Source organism: Rhinoraja longicauda, chromosome 3 (genome assembly GCF_053455715.1).
Source record: "Rhinoraja longicauda isolate Sanriku21f chromosome 3, sRhiLon1.1, whole genome shotgun sequence".
Lineage (NCBI taxonomy): Eukaryota > Metazoa > Chordata > Chondrichthyes > Rajiformes > Arhynchobatidae > Rhinoraja > Rhinoraja longicauda.
In genome coordinates, this window is record NC_135955.1 from 31,389,755 (window position 1) to 31,408,704 (window position 18,950).

At 42.6% G+C, this 18,950-nt stretch overlaps 1 protein-coding gene across 1 annotated transcript in view; it reads left to right on the forward strand.

The window, feature by feature from the left end:
* frem1a (Fras1 related extracellular matrix 1a) overlaps positions 1 to 18,950 on the forward strand; it is a 95,655-nt gene that overhangs the window by 66,551 nt on the left and 10,154 nt on the right. Inside the window, exons 26-31 of the mRNA XM_078395640.1 lie at positions 2,196 to 2,340; positions 4,329 to 4,458; positions 6,068 to 6,140; positions 7,917 to 8,066; positions 8,158 to 8,399; positions 17,183 to 17,314. Coding sequence (XP_078251766.1) covers positions 2,196 to 2,340; positions 4,329 to 4,458; positions 6,068 to 6,140; positions 7,917 to 8,066; positions 8,158 to 8,399; positions 17,183 to 17,314 — 872 coding nt within the window. The remainder of the gene's footprint in view (positions 1 to 2,195; positions 2,341 to 4,328; positions 4,459 to 6,067; positions 6,141 to 7,916; positions 8,067 to 8,157; positions 8,400 to 17,182; positions 17,315 to 18,950) is intronic.

Genomic DNA, 18,950 nt, shown 5'->3' on the forward strand with positions numbered 1-18,950 from the left:
TACAAATTATCAGTCAGTTTTCATCTATCTTTTCTGTTATCTCTTTGAAATTTACATCAATGTTTTTATCATTGAGTAGTTTGTTCTTTCTCAACTATGACTGTTTGTTTTCTTCATAATATCCTTTTGTGTGGTAATCGGTTGATAGCTAACTGTGAACAAGATGGCAAGTATAATAGCATAGTTCAGCTGCAACAAATTTTCCTTTCGGGTAACAGGCCATGACAAGTATTAGTATTAGAGTGTAAAAAGAACACTGGGTTTGAAGGTGCTACCTTTTTAAATGAGATGGCTAGCCAAGTTTAGTTTAGAGTTACAGCGTGGAAACGGGCCCTTTGACCCACTGTGTCCGTGCTGACCCGCAATCTCCATACACCAACTGGCGATCACGGTGGCTTAGCAGTAGCATTGCTGCCTTACAGCGGATGCAGTGCCAGAGATGCGGGTTCGATCCCGACTACAGGTGCTGTCTGTAAGGAGTCTAAAGATATACAGGTTTGTAGGTTAATTGGCTTGATAAATGTGTAAATTGTCCCTAATGTGTGTAGGATAGTGTTAATGTATGGGGATCGCTGGTTGGCATGGATCCGGTGGGCCAAAGGGCCTGTTTCCACTCTGTATCTCTAAACTAATCGATCCTACACACCAGGGACAATTTTACGATTTTACCAAAGTCAGTTAGCCTACAAACCCGTGCGTCTTTGGAGTGTGGGAGGAAACCGAAGCTCCCAGAGAAAATCCACGCGGTCACGGGGAGAACATACAAACTCCATACAGACAGCACCTGTAGTTAGGATCGAACCCGGGTCTGGTAAATAAAGTCAGGGTTTTACAAACTAAGTTTGTTCTTTTAGCTAATAGATTGATGTGCTGGTCCAGACACAAGGGCCTGCAGATTCTGAAATGGTGAGTAAGGAAGAAAGTGTTGGAGGAACTCTGTCGATCAGGCTTCATTCAAGGAGGGAATGGATGGATGATGTTTTGGATCGGGACCCTTCTAGATAGACAATCAGAAATGTTGTCTATCCATTCCCTCCTCCATAGATGACGCTTTGGGTTGGGACCCTTCTGCATGGACGACCTGAAACGCCATCTATCCATTTCCTCCACAGGTGCTGCCTGACCCGCTGAGTTCCTCCAGCATTTTGCTTTCATAATGTGCTGATCTAGCTATGTTTATGGCCAATGATGAGTTTCAGATTGTGGATTATATCCAAATTACATAAAATGTAGGTATAGATGCCAAAGATAATTCTAGATATTGGTTTCATTTTTTACTGATAGAAGGTACAAGCAAGTTTTGCATTTACTAGTACACTATCCTTCAGGTCTCTTTTGGTTCTAACCAATACAGAAATGCTCTCAGCACTGAATCTCTATGGATGGTGGAAAGTGAGTATATTTATACATTTCAATTGCCAGGTATGGAGTTCCACAAAACTAATGAAATGTGAGGTAACTGGTGTGTCATTTTTGCCTTGCACACAACTACATCAATAGATTGGTTTAGGTATTGATTTATTATTGTCACGTGTACAGAGATATAGTGAAAAACTTAATGTGTCTACCTGTCAAATCATATCATATGACTCTGTGAACACTCTAGCAGCCTGCTCGATTGACACCCTATTCACCACAGAGGTGGTGTATCCACTGCTGCCACTGAGTTTATTTTCTTCTACACCCACCCCCACCCTAGTACTAAAGATTTACCTTCCTCCAGTTTCCAACCAAACCCTGGCTTTATTTACATCCATATTTGGTATTGTGACTGTATTTCACTCAGCATATCCAATTCCACTTTAACTACAGTACATCTGTATTCCCTGCAGTATTTTTTTATCAATGTTCCCCACCCATTATCAGTTTGTTCCACTCTACCTTTTTGAACTCGTGCACCTCCACGATCTCCACATTTGTTTTATTTTGTCCAATTACAGTTTCACTTTCAACTTTCCCCATTGTGGGTTTGCTTCAATCTGCACACCATCATTATTGAATTCATAACTGCAGGAGAGATCTCACTCAGGGCAGCAGGTGTCGGGCAATAAATGACCATTTCCGACCACAAAGTGCGCAACTATTTTTAGAACACAGAGTGAAACCACATAGTTTGCTGTTGCTTCTCAATATACAACTCTGACTGAATTGACGTTCTTGTGCATTTCATCGTGTTTTGATTTATTATTTGTTAGGAGGATTCATTCACGATAATTTCACACAGCAAGACCTGAACAGCAAGACCATCATTTACATCATCGCCCCCTCCTCAGAGGTGACATCAGATAGCCTGGAGTTCCTGGTTTCAGATCCCACAGGAAATTCAGCTGCCCCTCAAACGTAAGATGCCCGTGTAAGATATCATCAAACTTAAGCTCCACTTCACGAACAGTGGATGAACACATTAAACAACAGCCATCGAAATATTTTGCCATGTAGAATCAACTCTTCATTAAACCGTGTAATAAGGCCCAGTTGCAACCTGCAGACAATAAACCTAGCAAACTAAGAGTAGATACAAGGAACTGCAGATGCTGGTTTACAAAAAAAACAAAAACTGCTGGAGTAACTCAGCGGATCAGGCAGCATCTCTGGTGGATATAGATAGTCAACAATTTGGGTCGGGACCCTTCTGCAGACATAGAACGATTGAGAAAGATTGCTCAAGTTTGGAACACAAAAGTTGGACAATTCCAATCTATTAGAAGAATATTGTTTCCCATAAATCCCACCACAAATAAATGGTATTAAAAGGTTTCACTCTCAAACGTATAAGATTATTAAGGGGTTGGACACGTTAGGGGCAGGAAACATGTTCCCAATGTTGGGGGAGTCCAGAACCAGGGGCCACAGTTTAAGAATAAGGGGTAAGCCATTTAGAACGGAGATGAGGAAAAACTTTTTCAGTCAGAGAGTTGTGAATCTGTGGAATTCTCTGCCTCAGAAGGCAGTGGAGGCCAATTCTCTGAATGCATTCAAGAGAGAGCTAGATAGAGCTCTTAAGGATAGCGGAGTCAGGTGGTATGGGGAGAAGGCAGGAACGGGGTACTGATTGAGAATGATCAGCCATGATCACATTGAATGGCGGTGCTGGCTCAAAGGGCCGAATGGCCTACTCCTGCACCTATTGTCTATTGTCTATTGTCTATTGTCCATTGTCAAGTGTCCTGCAAGCATAGGACATTTGTTAGAATTCTTGGTCTTATTTTTTACGTTCTTCTGAACACCCAGACTCCACTTCATTGGAATTGAATTATCTGCATAGACTTAGAGGCTTGCAAATGTGCATTTCATTTTGCAAAGGTCTCCACAAGTATGTTGACAGTGACCATCTCCTATCTAGAAGAATAGAACATGGGTGATCAGTTAGGGCTCTGGTGTTATCTATAGTGTTGATGGGATAGACGTGAAGCAGATAATACCACAATACGTTCACATCTGGGGGGTCTATTTATATAACACAACTATCAATGAATACATGTGCAGGAAGGAACTGCGGATGCTGGTTTAAACCATAGATAGACACAAAAAACAGGAGTAACTCCGAAGCATCTCGACCCGAAACGTCACCCATTCCTTCTCTCCAGAGATGCTGCCTGTCCCACTAAGTTACTCCCGTTTTTTGTATCAATGAATACAACATGAAGTTCTGGAGACAAACCTTCACCCAAAAAGTGGCTACAATGTGATGCTTGGTGCCACAAGTTAGGGCCGTTGTATAGATAAGTTTTTGAGACAATCCATTAGCTTCATGGTCAATATTATTGAGACAAGTTTTGTTTGTTTTTAATGAAATAAGACAGATTATTGATTTAATGGAATTTACATTTGTGTTTGCTTAGGTGAGAGGTGAGCTAGTTTAACCATTGCATCACTATTCCTAGTAAATATGGAAGTAATCAGAGCTTTGGTCTTCTGCTAATTTTATCGACCTCTGAGCAAAGATAGGATTTTTGTTCTCTGCTGATTTAATCAGCCAGTGGGACTGGCTCATCATTCTCATTACCTTTTCTCAACTCTACTTTCCACTTTTGTCAACCAAACTCCTCCTTGCCTATGTCTCAACATTACTTGTATGACCCATCCAGTTACTTAGCTCATTCCTTCTCAAGTCTACGCATACACAAATGGGCAAATAATTGGATTTACCTATTATTGTAGGAATTGTACTTTTAAAAAACAAACAATCGCTAATGTGCACTGACTACATTTCACAATGATGGTTTTTGTTATATTTTCTTACCGATATCTTTTATGCGCGCTTTAAATTCCTTCGTCGTCCAGTTGTATAATATTTTGTCAGTGAAAGAAATATGTTTAATTTACAGGCTTGAATTCAAATGGTCTCGTATAGAAATGTTAGTTTCGGAGTACCAGGTGTGTGAGGATGCTGGTGTATTCTCTGTGAAAGTCGTAAGAACTGGATACTTGGCGGAATCTTCTTTTATTGGTATTAAGGTAATCTTTTCTTTCCCCTGTCCTCTCCCCTGTTCAGGAACAGCATTGGGGTAATACCACTCTGACCAAAACCAGGAAATTCTCATGATTTGAGAGAGCCTCCAGTAAACTATGCATTTTACTTTAATCCTGGGGACAATGCAGAAAGATCCTAATCAGCCTTGCCTAATAAAGGAACCATTCCCATTTCCTTTATGATCACTTCATCCATTTGGCCTGCTTTCTCCAAAGATATGTATCTGCAATGAGCTGACAGAGGAGGCTACAGAAGTGGCCACAGTTATGATTTTTAAAATACATTTGCACAAATATATGGTTAAGAAGGGTTTAGGGGGGTCTGGAAATACAGGCAAATGGGACTGACCCTAGATGCCAACTTGGTTGTCATGGATCTGGTGGGCCGAAGGGCCTGTTTCTGTGCTGTAACACTCTATGACCCTCCGGTTATCACTGAAAATGTAAGGTCTGGCTCTCCTCAGCCCATGTACACACCCGATCACAAATTTTCTCTCCTAAAACTGACCACATGCCTTTAGCTACACATGCAATAGGCTCGTGTGTGCATTGTGATTTGATGCCTCCCTCCCCCAATTGAGGAACTACTCCCCTATGACTCCATCTCTAGCATCCTACCTCTTGCCATCAACAAACTTTCCATCCAGCCCTGCTGCCTGTGTTTCTCCCCCTCCTATGTTGACCTTATTGCCGAGCCTCGATTTCCATCTTCTCCTGCCCTGCAACTGGAGACCTCCTCATCCCCATGCATTAAATTTGAAGAACTTCCCTTCTATAGTTGCAGCTATCCCTGAGAAGCTTTCATTTCCTTTATCCTGTGATTATTGAGTACTCTCCAAGCCCCAATCTCCCATTCCCTTCAGTGTTGTGATCAACAACTTCCACTGTACAGAACTCTCTTCACCCATTAGAACATTTAAAAGATGTGGTATTGTAGGTTTAAAGGGATAAGGGCCAAACACAAGCAAATGGGACTAGCTCTGATAGGCACCTTGGTTGGCAAAGACAAGTTGGACTGAATGGACTCTTTTCATACTGTATAACTCTCTGACTCTTTTGCAACCTATCTCCACCATAACACCAGTCTTTCGTTCCCACTCTCCTTCAAAGTATGATTTTGTCATACCTAGGTTCAAGTTCCCTCTCCTTTAACATCCTTCCCATCTCTTCCGCAAACTTGTTGTCCATCAACCTTTCCCCAAGGTCTTCATTTCATATGTCACTAAGTTTAACACTTGGAGACAGAAAAGACAATTAACTTGCAAGAAGATTTTGCCATTAAATTTATCTGCACCTCTGCTTCTGCACTGCTATTTTCTCCAACCCTTCATATGTAAATAGCAAGGATTTGATGTGTGGCTTATACTTGAAACACTTTCATGTACATATAGACTCTCCGGCTGAAATCAATGGTAGATTTTCAGAATTGAATTTGCATCCATTCTGATATTCTTAATCTCAAACAGTCACTACTTGATTTCCATGTTAATGTAGGCAGTCACCCCTTGATCATTATTTTAAATGTAATTACTCCTGGTACATCTACTGGTGTATTCAAATGTTTCTGCTGTTCATCATTCTATCTTCTGTTTAGGTTAACAGCATCACAGCCACTGTTGGAAAGGATTTTACTCTCAATTCTGCCAACCTGCTTCAATTTGATCCAGGTAGATTATCTATCTATGTACTAAAACTCTCGTTTGTTTGTTCCTGAACTACAGCTAAAACGGTACACGACAGTGTGACAATTTTAGGCCCACCTTAGTCACCGTCATCCCTTTGGTGCTAATGGAAGAAGTTTCATTGAAATCAGTGTTATATTTTTAAAGTTATTCACTTTTTAGAGTTTAAATCTATCTCCTAGGGAGCGAGGGGGAGGGAGGGGGGAGGGGGAGGGAGGATAAGGGGGGGTTGAGGGGCATGGAGTGGGAGGGAGGGAAGAGGGAGGGGAGAGGGAGAGGGGAGGGAGGGGGGAAGGGGGGGAGGAGAGGGTGCTGCACCAATGCAGGAGAGGTTTGGGCCCAGCGGGTCCACTTGGTCTAGTAATTGTTAAAGGTGAAGTATGTAAGATGTCCCTGTGCAGCACAGCAGTTGGTTCTGATTGTTAGCTGTGAATTTATAACCAAAGTGAACTGCTACCTGTTGATATTGACAGTGAAATGTGCAATCAAAGGCGAGAAGCAGTTGTTCAAAATTATTGTAGGTTGCACTATGAGTGTATTACGTGACATTAGTATTGACTCATGGTGTTTATATGGATTAGTGAGGAGAAGCATCTTCACCAGAGTTATTTATTCACAAAATACTGGAGTAACCCAGCAGGTCAGGCAGCATCTCGGGAGAGAGGGAATGGGTAATGTTTTTCGGGTCGAGACCCTTTTTCAGACTGTTAAATAGATTTGCTCAGAGAAGTGCTTGAGCTGCTGAGGCAACAAGTACTTGAAGATATACTTTATAGTATAATGTACTGTGGATCTGCTCTATTGTTGGTCTATTCTGAGATAGCTTATTGTAAGCAATGTGATAAACATAAGACCTTTCATGGGAATACAGAGGCACACGAGACTACAGATGCTGTAATCTTGAGTAAAATAAACAAACTGCTGGAGCAACTCAGCAGACCAAACAGCATCTGAGGAGAGAAATGGATGATGTTTTGGGTTGTACCACTTCTTTGGACCTTTCTGGGAGGGAGGGAATATGCACTGGTGCATGGATTACACAGACTTAAAGAGCTCAACTTTGTTCCCACAAGGTAAGAAATGGCCACAGTGAAATTGATCTTCATCTGCTCAGGAAAAAGTATCAGGAAATCAACCGTATCTGAAACATTACAATTTATTTTATCCATGTACCATCTCTACCCACCAGGAGGATACACATTGTGTAGTCAGATTTTTTAACTCATTTGCCCAGCATGTGAGGTTCGACCCAAGAAACCAGCATCTGAGAAATCAGAGTTTGATTATCCTCCATGAGTACTGTTTGTTACTTACCCATCGTTTCAGAATTCATTTCAATATAATTGCATCAAATGTCTCAAAGGCAGCTAGCATCATCAAGCACACACACCATGCTCTCTCTTCACTCCTGCTATCAGAAAGAATATGTAGGAGTCTGAAAACTGTAACATCAGGTTCAGGAACAGCTTCTTCCCAACGACCATCAGGTTATTGAACACTACGAACTCTAACAAACTACAAACTGCCTTGGTTGCACTAGGGACTTTGGGCTTTGTTTTGTTTTTGTACTATACTGGGGTTTTTTATTTCTTGAAATTTTTTTTTTGTTTATTATATTTTCTATTGGGTACTGTGTTTACAAACCTGTCATGCTGCTGTTGCAAGTGAGAATTTAATTGTCCTGTTTCAGTACATATGATAATAATATACATTTGGCTCTTTTGACTAGCCACAGGTAACTATTTGGATCTATTTTTATAGGTGTATCAATGAAGAGCTGGAATATAGTAATTGCCAATGATAGATTGGAGGAAAATGAGGAAAATTTTGAAGTATTACTTGTATCGCCAGTGAATACAGTTCTTGGTACCAAGACAAAAGCATTGATCAAAATCATTGATGCAAGAGGAGGTAAAATACTTGAATTGTAATCACCTGATGTGTAAAGTCCAAGTCACCTGTCTTTTGCTGTGTTCCATATTCTTTCTTTCTTGTGTTTTAGGAGGTTGCGAAGTTACAATCAGTGAGAGGGAAGAGAATCCGCCGATCAAGATGTTCAGTGACAGGGTTTCCCCAGATTTTGCAATCCTACCAAATCTTGGAAGTGACCCTATCCACGTGGAAGAAATCCCAGCCACTTACTCGCACAAAGAACCGAAGCAGCCACAAAGAGATGTGTCACAGGATTTCCCTCAGCAACCTATTCCCAAGAAGAAACTCTCAGTGATTAGAAATAAGAAAACGGTAGGATATTGTAAATACAATTGCGTTAAAATAGGTGGGGGGATAGGGGGTTACAGATTTGATATTCATCACCAAGAATTGTGCTTCTCCGAAAGCCGGCATTGAAATTGTGCATTAAAAGTGTGCATTCAATTGTGTTGCAGGCATTTCAGAGACATTAGTTTATCTCATTTAGGACCTGTGATTGATTTCCACTGGGTAAACTGAGCCTGATTGGACTAACAATAGAGGTTTGTAACCCTGTGAGAAAAATATTGGTACATGTTATTTTATACCTCCTTGGATATTCAGATGAGAATTAAAGTTGATGATAAAATTATTCTGGTCCCTTGTGCCAACTGCTTAATTATGACATAGGCACAAAAACCTTTACACCCTATGTAAAGAATTAACTTTGAAATTAAAATTTCATCCATCTAATCTCCCGCTAAATGATTTCTACACCGCCTCTGCCGTGTAGTTCATGGGAGCTGCCGCGCTCCATTGAGCTGTGGGAATTATAATGAAAATCACTGGTCGCGGAGATTTCAGTGCAGGTCTAGCTTATTTCTGCAGGCAACAATATGGAAATTGAAACTCCAAATAAATGTTATTCTGTAAGGAAAATAAAACACTCCCGAGCAGCAGAATTATGATTATACGGTTGATCCTGCTTATGCATGGACTGAGGGAAAATTAATTTCTAAGAAGCACTCATCCCTTTGTTATGACAATTGTCAGTCCACCTCGGCCTACGCGATTGCCCGGTAGCCATACACTTTAACTCCCCTTCCCGTTTCCATAGTGACCTTTCCGTTCTGGGCCGCCTCTAGAGTCAGAGTGAGGCCATACCCAAATTGGAGGAACAGCATCTCATATTTCGCTTGGGTAGCTTACAACCCATCGGTATGATTACCGATTTCTCTCATTTCAAATAACCTTTGAAAGAGGATTCCCTCTTTCTCCGTCCCTCCCCCACCCTAGTCATCTTGTTAGTTTCACTGTTCGTATCCCCTCGTTATCACCTACTCCACAGCCAAAAATGGGCCATTGTGGGCTCCACCTTTCTTTGGTCATCGGTGCTGGCTCTGATTAGTTCCGTACCTTTTCATGCCTCTAGTTTCCCTCTCCCATAACTTTCAGTCTGAAGAAGCGTCTCATCCAGAAACGCCACCTATTCCTTTTCTTTGGAGATGGTTCTTGACCTGCTGAGTTACTCCAGCATTTAGTGTCTATCTTTTGTTGTGAGTGTCTGTTTCATAGAACTTGTTACGTATAAACCTATGGGCCTGTCCCACATAGGCGTTTTTTTAGGCGACTGCAGGTCGCCGGGGTGTCGCCTGTATGGTCGTGAGTCGTCTCCAAAGAGTCATAGTGTTTTTCTGGTCGCCGCTGGGTTTTGAGATGTTTAAAAAATTTCGGCGATTGTTGGTTTGATGCCAATGATCGTAGCTTGAAGTCTCCTGACGTAGGTACTGTCATAGGTTGTCGTCAGGTTGTCGTCTGGTGACATAGGTTGTCGCCGGTGATGACTTCGGTGAATTCCATTGGCGACGACCTACGTCAACCGGCGACAGGTGCTGGCGTCAAAACCGGAGGCCAAAATTACGCGAATTATCTTCAGTTGTTTGTTGTTGATGTTGAGCTGGAATTGTAAAAAAAATTGCACATGGTGTTATTAGTGGGGAAATGTAATATAAGAATGAGCTGTACTAAATTGTTATTTTAAAAAAAACTGTTGAGGTCTCAGCTGCAGGACAGTATTAACTCAGGGCACCACAGTTTAAATAAAAACAATTAGGTATTTGGAGTTGAAATTTGTGAGAATGTTACCAGAAATAAGGAATTAATGGGGAGAGATTGTAGAGATTGAGTTCATTTGATCATGACATTTGAAATAGGGATTGGTTTTGATCGTGACAGAAAAATAAATAAACACTGGATGTGGATTTTAGGGTGAAAGGCAAAATGAATGATATTAGGTAGCAATTCTTTGCAGTGGAATGCACTGCCAGAAAATCAAGCAGAAACAAATTTCATTGGTAACTTCATGTAGTATACATTTTCTTATGATTGAGATGGCAGCCATTCAGCCCATCACTGTTACCCAGACCCATCCTGTCAATGCCGTTCCAGTGCATTACTCTTTAACCTGTTCCCTCTCGAGGTTGGTGGAACTAATACTTCAGCCACCAACCTACACAAGGAGCAATTTAGAGCAACCATTTAAGCAAACAAATCGGGTGATGGGAGGAAACATGAGCACACTAGGGGAAATGCATGTCAAGTCAAGTCAATTTTATTTGTATAGCACATTTAAAAACAACCCATGTTGACCAAAATGCTGTACATCAGTTCAGGTACTAAGAAACGAACATACAACGGCACACAAACATAACAGCACATACATAAACAGTTCACAGCGCCCCCTCAGAGGGCCTCAAATGCTAAGGAGTAGAAATAGATTTTGAGCCTGGACTTAAAGGAGTCGATGGAGGGGGCAGTTCTGATGGGGAGAGGGATGCTGTTCCACAGTCTCGGAGCTGCAACCGCAAAAGCGCGGTCACCCCTGAGCTTAAGCCTAGACCGCGGGAGAGTGAATAGCCCCAAATCGGCCGACCTGAGGGACCTGGAGATAGAGTGGTGAGTTAGAAGATTTTTGATATAGGGGGGGCAAGCCCGTTTAGGGCTTTGTATGTGAATAGGAGGAGCTTGAAATTGATTCTGTACCGTACTGGGAGCCAGTGGAGAGAGGCCAGAATCGGGGTGATGTGGTCCCTTTTACGGGTACCCATCAGGAGTCTCGCTGCAGCATTTTGGACCAATTGCAGGCGGGACAGGGATGATTGGCTGATCCCAGTGTACACTACAGTACAGTATACAGTGTGTAGTTAAAGAGAGAACATTCAGACTCCAGAGATTAGCATTAGAGATCCCGATCAAACCCAGGCTACTTTCAAATGTTAATTGAATGGAAAATATCAGAAGTTTTGGGAAAGAGTAATGGAGTGGGATTAAGAGAATTAAATTTGCATCAATACAGTGAGGACATAGAAACAGAAAGAGGAGAGAGCACGGCTTCTCATCGTTCTATAGGATTTGTCTCAAGTCCACTCTTCCATCTCATTTTTCCATCACTGAATTTTCTTCTTCTCTGTTTTGATCACAATCAACAACTGGGCAGACACTGCCCTCTAAAGGAGAAATGCTCATAAACTCAAAATCCCCATAGAAAGAAAATGTCCTCATTTCCAGGTACTAAATGGTCAACTTCTTATCCTAAGGCCATGTGCCCCCCCCCCCCCCCCCCCTATTTGTGGATTCTGACAACATTGAAACTCCTTTGTAGTGTTTCAATGAGTTTCTTCTCAACTCATGCAACTATAAATCTTGTGTGTCTCATTGAATAACCACTTCACTCTATGAACAACACTGCAGATATATGCTGTGCAGCTTCCAAGTATATTGTACTTCCAAGTATATTCCAAGTATTCGATACTCTAAAAACTCTATATTTTCTGTCAGCAGACATATGCTATCTGAGCCAGAGTGATAATGCATCCAAAACAAAAGCACAATGTAACAGAGCTTTAAATAGGTTTTTTTCCAGAAGACCAAAACGCCAATCATATCAGAGTGTGAGCAAGCATAAGAATATCAATCCTATTCTTGTTTTTTTCTAAAAGCCATGTCCAACCAAGGTGATTCAGGTGTGCACTTTGTGCTGTTGTCTTGGCAGTCACCAGGATATGTATTGTATTTGATGGAATATTACATGTCCAAATATGATCCATGCTACATCGGAAAGAGAAACGCAAGCTGAATTTCCCCAACCAAGCCCAGGAAACCTGAGGTCGATGCTGGTACCTGGTAATGAAGTACTGCTTCTGCTGAAATGAGCACAGCTCAGGAACCAACAATGTACTGAGAGATGCAAGATTGTTGGATAACTGATTTATTTCTTAAATGAAAATCAGCCAGGTTTGCAACTATGGCCTGTAGTTCTGCACAAAGTTTCCTTGCCAATCAATAATCAAATATGTTCTAGATCAGTAAACTTTATTCTCTGGAACTAAAGTTTAAATTTTGCAGATCATCTTGCGCAACTGTCCTAGGGGGACTGTTTGCTAGTGCTGTCGGGGAGGATTTAAACTAATGTGGCAGGGGGATGGGAGCAGGAGCAGAGAGACAGAGGGGTGTAAAATGAGGGTATAAGCAACAGGTAGCAAGGTGAAAAGTAAAAGTGGTAGGCAGACAAATCCAGGGAAAAAATCAAAAAGGGCCACTTTTCAACATAATTGTATAAGGGGTAAGAGAGTTGTAAAAACAAGCCTGAAGGCTTTGTGTCTCGATGCAAGGAGTATACGTAATAAGGTGGATGAATTAAATGTGGAGATAGCTATTAATGATTATGATATAGTTGGGATTACGGAGACATGGCTCCAGGGTGACCAAGGCTGGGAGCTCAACATCCAGGGATATTCTATATTCAGGCGGGATAGACAGAAAGGAAAAGGAGGTGGGGTAGCGTTACTGGTTAGAGAGGAGATTAAAGCAGTGGAAAGGAAGGACATTAGCTTGGAGGAAGTGGAATCGATATGGGTAGAGCTACAAAACACTAAGGGGCAGAAAACGCTAGTGGGAGTTGTGTACAGGCCACCTAACAGCAGTAGTGAGGTTGGGGATGGCATCAAGCAGGAAATTAGAAATGCATGCACTAAAGGTGCAGCAGTTATAATGGGTGACTTCAATCTACATATAGATTGGGTGAACCAAACTGGCAGGGGTGCTGAGGAAGAGGATTTATTGGAATGTTTGAGAGATGGTTTTCTAAACCAACATGTCGAGGAACCAACGAGAGAACAGGCCATTCTAGACTGGGTATTGAGTAATGAGGAAGGGTTAGTTAGCAGTCTTGTTGTGCGAGGCCCCTTGGGCAAGAGTGATCATAATATGGTAGAGTTCTTCATTAGGATGGAGAGTGACAAAGTCGATTCAGAAACAAGTGTTCTGAACTTAAAGAAAGGTAACTTTGAGGGTATGAGGCGTGAATTGTCCAAAATAGACTGGCGATTGATGCTGAAAGGGTTGACGGTGGACATCCAATGGAAAGAATTTAAAGGTCGCATGGATGAACTACAACAAGTGTTCATCCCAGTTTGGCAAAAGAACAAACCAGGAAAGGTAGTGCATCCGTGGCTAACAAGGGAAATCAAGGATAGTATTAAAACAAAAGATGAAGCATACAGATTAGCCAGAAAAAGTAGCATACCAGAGGACTGGGAGAAATTCAGAGTCCAGCAGAGGAGGACAAAGGGCTTAATTAGGAAAGGGAAAATAGACTATGAGGGAAAACTGGCAAGGAACATAAAAACAGACTGCAAAAGCTTTTATAGATATGTCAAGAGAAAAAGATTAGTTAAGGCAAATGTAGGTCCCTTGCAGTCGAAAACAGGTGAATTGATCATAGGGAACAAGGAGATGGCAGACCAATTGAACAAATACTTTGGTTCTGTCTTCACTAAGGAAGACATAAACCGTCTGCCGGAAATAGCGGGGGACCGGTGGTCTAATGAGATGGAGGAACTGAGGGAAATCCAGGTTAGTCGGGAAGTGGTGTTAGGTAAATTAAATGGATTAAAGGCAGATAAATCCCTAGGGCCAGATAGGCTGCATCCCAGAGTGCTTAAGGAAGTAGCCTCAGAAATAGTGGATGCATTAGTGATAATTTTTCAAAACTCTTTAGATTCTGGAGTAGTTCCTGAGGACTGGAGGGTAGCTAATGTAACCCCACTTTTTAAAAAGGGAGAGAGAGAGAAAACGGGGAATTATAGACCAGTTAGCCTAACATCGGTAGTGGGGAAAATGCTAGAGTCAGTTATTAAAGATGTGATAGCATCACATTTGGAAAGTGGTGAAATCATCGGACAAAGTCAGCATGGATTTACCAAAGGCAAATCATGTCTGACGAATCTTATAGAATTTTTCGAGGATGTAACTAGTAGAGTGGATAAGGGAAAACCAGTCGATGTGTTATATCTGGACTTTCAGAAGGCCTTCGACAAGGTCCCACATAGGAGATTGGTGTACAAACTTAAAGCACACGGTATTGAGGGTTCAGTTTTGAAGTGGATAGAAAATTGGTTGGCGGACAGGAAGCAAAGAGTAGGAATAAACGGGTCCTTTTCTGAATGGCAGGCAGTGACTAGTGGGGTACCGCAAGGCTCAGTGCTGGGACCCCAGTTATTTACAGTGTATATTAATGATTTGGACGAGGGAATTGAATGCAACATCTCTAAGTTTGCGGATGACACGAAGCTGGGTGGCAGTGTTAGCTGCGAGGAGGATGCTAGGAGGCTGCAGAGTGACTTGGATAGATTAGGCGAGTGGGCAAATGCATGGCAGATGCAATATAATGTGGATAAATGTGAGGTTATCCACTTTGGCGGCAAGAACAGAAAGCAGAGTATTACCTGAATGGTGACCGATTGGGAGAAGGGGAGATGGAACGTGACCTGGGTGTCATGGTGCACCAGTCATTGAAAACAAGCATGCAGGTGCAGCAGGCAGTGAAGAAAGCGAATGGTATGTTGGCATTCATAGCAAGAGGATTTGAGTTTAGGAGCAGGGAGGTTCTGCTGCAGTTGTACAGGGCCTTGGTGAGACCGCACCTGGAGTATTGTGTGCAGTTTTGGTCTCCTAACCTGAGGAAAGACGTTCTTGCCTTAGAGGGAGTACAGAGAAGGTTCACCAGATTAATCCCTGGGATGGCGGGACTTGCATATGATGAAAGACTGGATAGACTGGGCTTGTACTCGCTGGAATTTAGAAGACTGAGGGGGGATCTTATAGAAACATATAAAATTCTTAAGGGGTTGGAGAGGCTAGATGCGGGAAGATTGTTCCCGATGTTGGGGGAGTCCAGAACCAGGGGTCACAGCTTAAGGATAAGGGGGATGTCTTTTAGGACCGAGATGAGAAAACATTTCTTCACACAGAGAGTGGTGAGTCTGTGGAATTCTCTGCCACAGAAAGTAGTTGAGGCCAGTTCATTGGCTATATTTAAGAGGGAGTTAGATATGGCCCTTTTTGCTAAAGGGATCAGGGGGTATGGAGAGAAGGCAGGTACAGGCTACTGAGCTGGATGATCAGCCATGATCATATTGAATGGCGGTGCAGGCTCGAAGGGCCGAATGGCCTACTCCTGCACCTATTTTCTATGTTTCTATGTTTCTAACTACAAATCTTGACTTTTCTTCTTCCAAAATCCCTACCATATCCAACCTACGTGACTTAACAGAAACGGGCTGCTCCATACATTGGCAGAATAGCTCAGATGATATTGACTGACATGATATATGCTGAACTTAGAAGCCCATGGAGATCTGGGTATAAACTGCTCCACCAGCACCTGGTCCAACGAGACTCAGCCATTAGGACATTGGGCCCAGCGGGAATGTAAATGGGTGAATAAAACTCCTAATGTCTATGTTCTTTATCAGTTCTCTGCACCTAGCTGCTAGTAATGCATGGCCAGGTTAGTGGGGCTATTGATGGTGACACCCTTGCTGACGTTTTGCATGATGCAATGTGATTGTGGCTCGAGGCACAAGAAACTGCAGATGCTGGAATCTGGAGTAGCAAACAATCTTCTAGACGACCTCAACAGGTTGAGCAGCATCTGTGGATGGAGAGAATGTGGACCCAAAACATCGACCATTCCTTTCACCCACAGATGCCGCTCAAATCACTGAGCTCTTCCAGCAGATTGTTTGTTACCATGTTGTTATGGCTCTTTCCACTGACAAAGGCATCATCACAAATGCTTAATATAAACTTAGAAACTCTTCCAGATGTTTTAGAAGCATGAACAGTCTCTGTTGGGAAGCCTGCCAGTATATCACTTTTTATTACTTTTTTATTACTCTTTCTCTGAAGGTATTCTGCAAGGATATGGCCCTTGAGGTATGACACCTGTTTCCAGCAGAGCAGAACTTCCAATGTCCTGTAATGTAGTCTTTCCACAGTTTCCCTGTTAACATCACCTGCTGTTAAGATGCATGAGTCACCAGATGAAAGGCTAAATATCCTAATCAAATCCACTTAAGTACAGATAGTTATGTAAGTGCACGGTTGGCGTAAATCCTGCCGCATTTACCCTCCTAATGATTGGCCTCCGCCAGGAGAATAAAGGCAGCGAGAACATGAAGATATGAGTTTGCCGTGTTAATGCAAGGATTGGTTACAAGTATGATTGTGCACATGAAGCTCTTGAATTGATTTGAAACTAACAAAGTGTGAGTGTTGTAACCAATACAGCCGAGGGGGATGATGTTCTGTCATTCATTGCTGGATCCCGTCTTTGACTAGCAGTACCAACAAATTCCAACATCCTCTACTATTATTCTATGTGTGTGATTTACACATTTCCGACCTACAAACAAATTGGGGATTTAATGTTCAATTTTACGCATTATTACCATGAATCGATTGCTGGTTATTTATATAAGAAAATAACTGCAGATGCTGGTACAAATCGATTTATTCACAAAATGCTGGAGTAACTCAGCAGGTCAGGCAACATCTCGGGAGAGAAGGAATGGGTGACGTTTCGGGTCGAGACCCTTCTTCAGACTGAAGAAGGGTCTCGACCCGAAACGTCACCCATTCCTTCTCTCCCGAGATGCTGCCTGACCTGCTGAGTTACTCCAGCATTTTGTGAATAAATCGAGCTGGTTATTTATAATTGCTGAATGATCTTTCCTTTTCTTGGCTAATGAAAATAATAATGTTTGCCTTCTTAGGATTATTCTGTCATTGCTTTTGGAAAGCGATGCACTCCCGTCCTCAAAGGCCTCCTATTCTATGATGAAAGTGACCAGAAACTGATTCGATGTGATGGACTTTCTTGGAAGTCTTGGAACCTGACTTTTGAGGTATGATGGAGACTTGAGGTATTCTATTTAAAGTAATACTGTCAGGAAGAGGCAGACCTGGATCTAACCACTGCCTATACTGACCTATCTGTGGGCTCCCATGAAAAGCCGTTATAAGTATCCCAGTCTTGCTGTATTGTAAAAAAAAACTAGTGATTTGTGGCATTTTTTGGGGGGGGGGGGGGGGGGGCAGTGTGATTTTTATTTTAAGTGACTTTATAGCAGCTGTGTGTTCATATTTCTGCAAGCTGTTCGAAACATGACCTGTAATTGCTTAGTAATGGGTGTCAGGGGTTATGGGGAGAAAGCAGGAGAATGGGGTTAAGAGGGAACGGTAGATTGGCCACAATTGAAAGGCGGCGTAGACTTGATGGGCCGAATGGCTTAATTCTGCTCGTCGAGGCGATTGAGGCTCCCGACCCTGAAGTCCCCGCCAGGCGATGGAAGATTCCGCGGCCAATTTTAAGCCACGCCGGACGATGAAAAGTCCTGCGAACGGTGCATCGAGGCTCCCGACCCCAAAGTCCCCGCCGGGCGATGGAAGATCCTGCAGCCGATTCCAAGCCGCGCCGGACGACGAAGAGTCCCACGAACGGGCTGACCCAAGGCCCACGATTCTGGATGGACGAGGACGCTGCTGCTGGAGCCCCTGAAACTCGGTCTTCAATATAATTCATCAATACATTAAAACAAACTGCAAATTAGTACCTGTTATATAACATATTCATTTACCCTACCTTTGAACTCTGCTCCGTACGGAGTTCAGAAGATGATAGCTAGTAGCAACCATTTAACATACTCGCTGTTATTTCCATTATACCTCCAATACACAGACTTGCCATTAACACATTTGTTGTCACTACTTCTGAACTCCACTGCTTGCGAAGTTCAGAGGACGCCAGGTAGTATCAATTGTCAGAAGGCTGCGTGTTCAGATCACGTCGGGGTCACCTGTGTAGTGGCCTGGCAGAGGCCAGAGAAAAGGCAGGACGCCAGGCAGTTTTAGATAAAGGTCTTTATTAGGCTGTGAGCTCCTGCTCACAGCGTAGTCCACCTAGGGATGAGCCACGCCACCCCACGGGCTGGCTTTTAACCCCTTACGCCTGTCCGTCAAGTGACGAGGGGGCTGACCCAAGGAGTGGCCTGATCCCCAGGGACCGCCACAATATATTCATTATCCTTACCTTGACACAGGCGGCATTTGCTAGTAACACATTCACTCTCATTATTTTTGTATCCCGTTTCATGCAGAACCGTGAAGTTGCAATCCAGTGTCAGGTATTAACATATTAAGCATTCTTACCTTTGTACTCTGATGCGTGTGGAACCAAGAAGTCACAACTTGTGTATAATGTAAAGTATAAATCCTGTAATTAACACATCAATCTACCTCACATTTGTACTTCCTCAGTTGTCATCTTTATAAATGTCCTGCTGTACCAACTTAATTTTGGAGTTATGATCACACTTTGACTGAGACACTTCTCCCCTTGTGCAAGAAAGCTAACTGGTAATGGTCATAGAGTGCAGAAACAGGGCCTTCAGCCAGGGCCGTTTTTACAGCATTATGGGCCCCCGGGCAAAGCAGTGTACTGGGGCCCCTACCGTTACTCTCCCCCACCCCCCTTTCCCTACC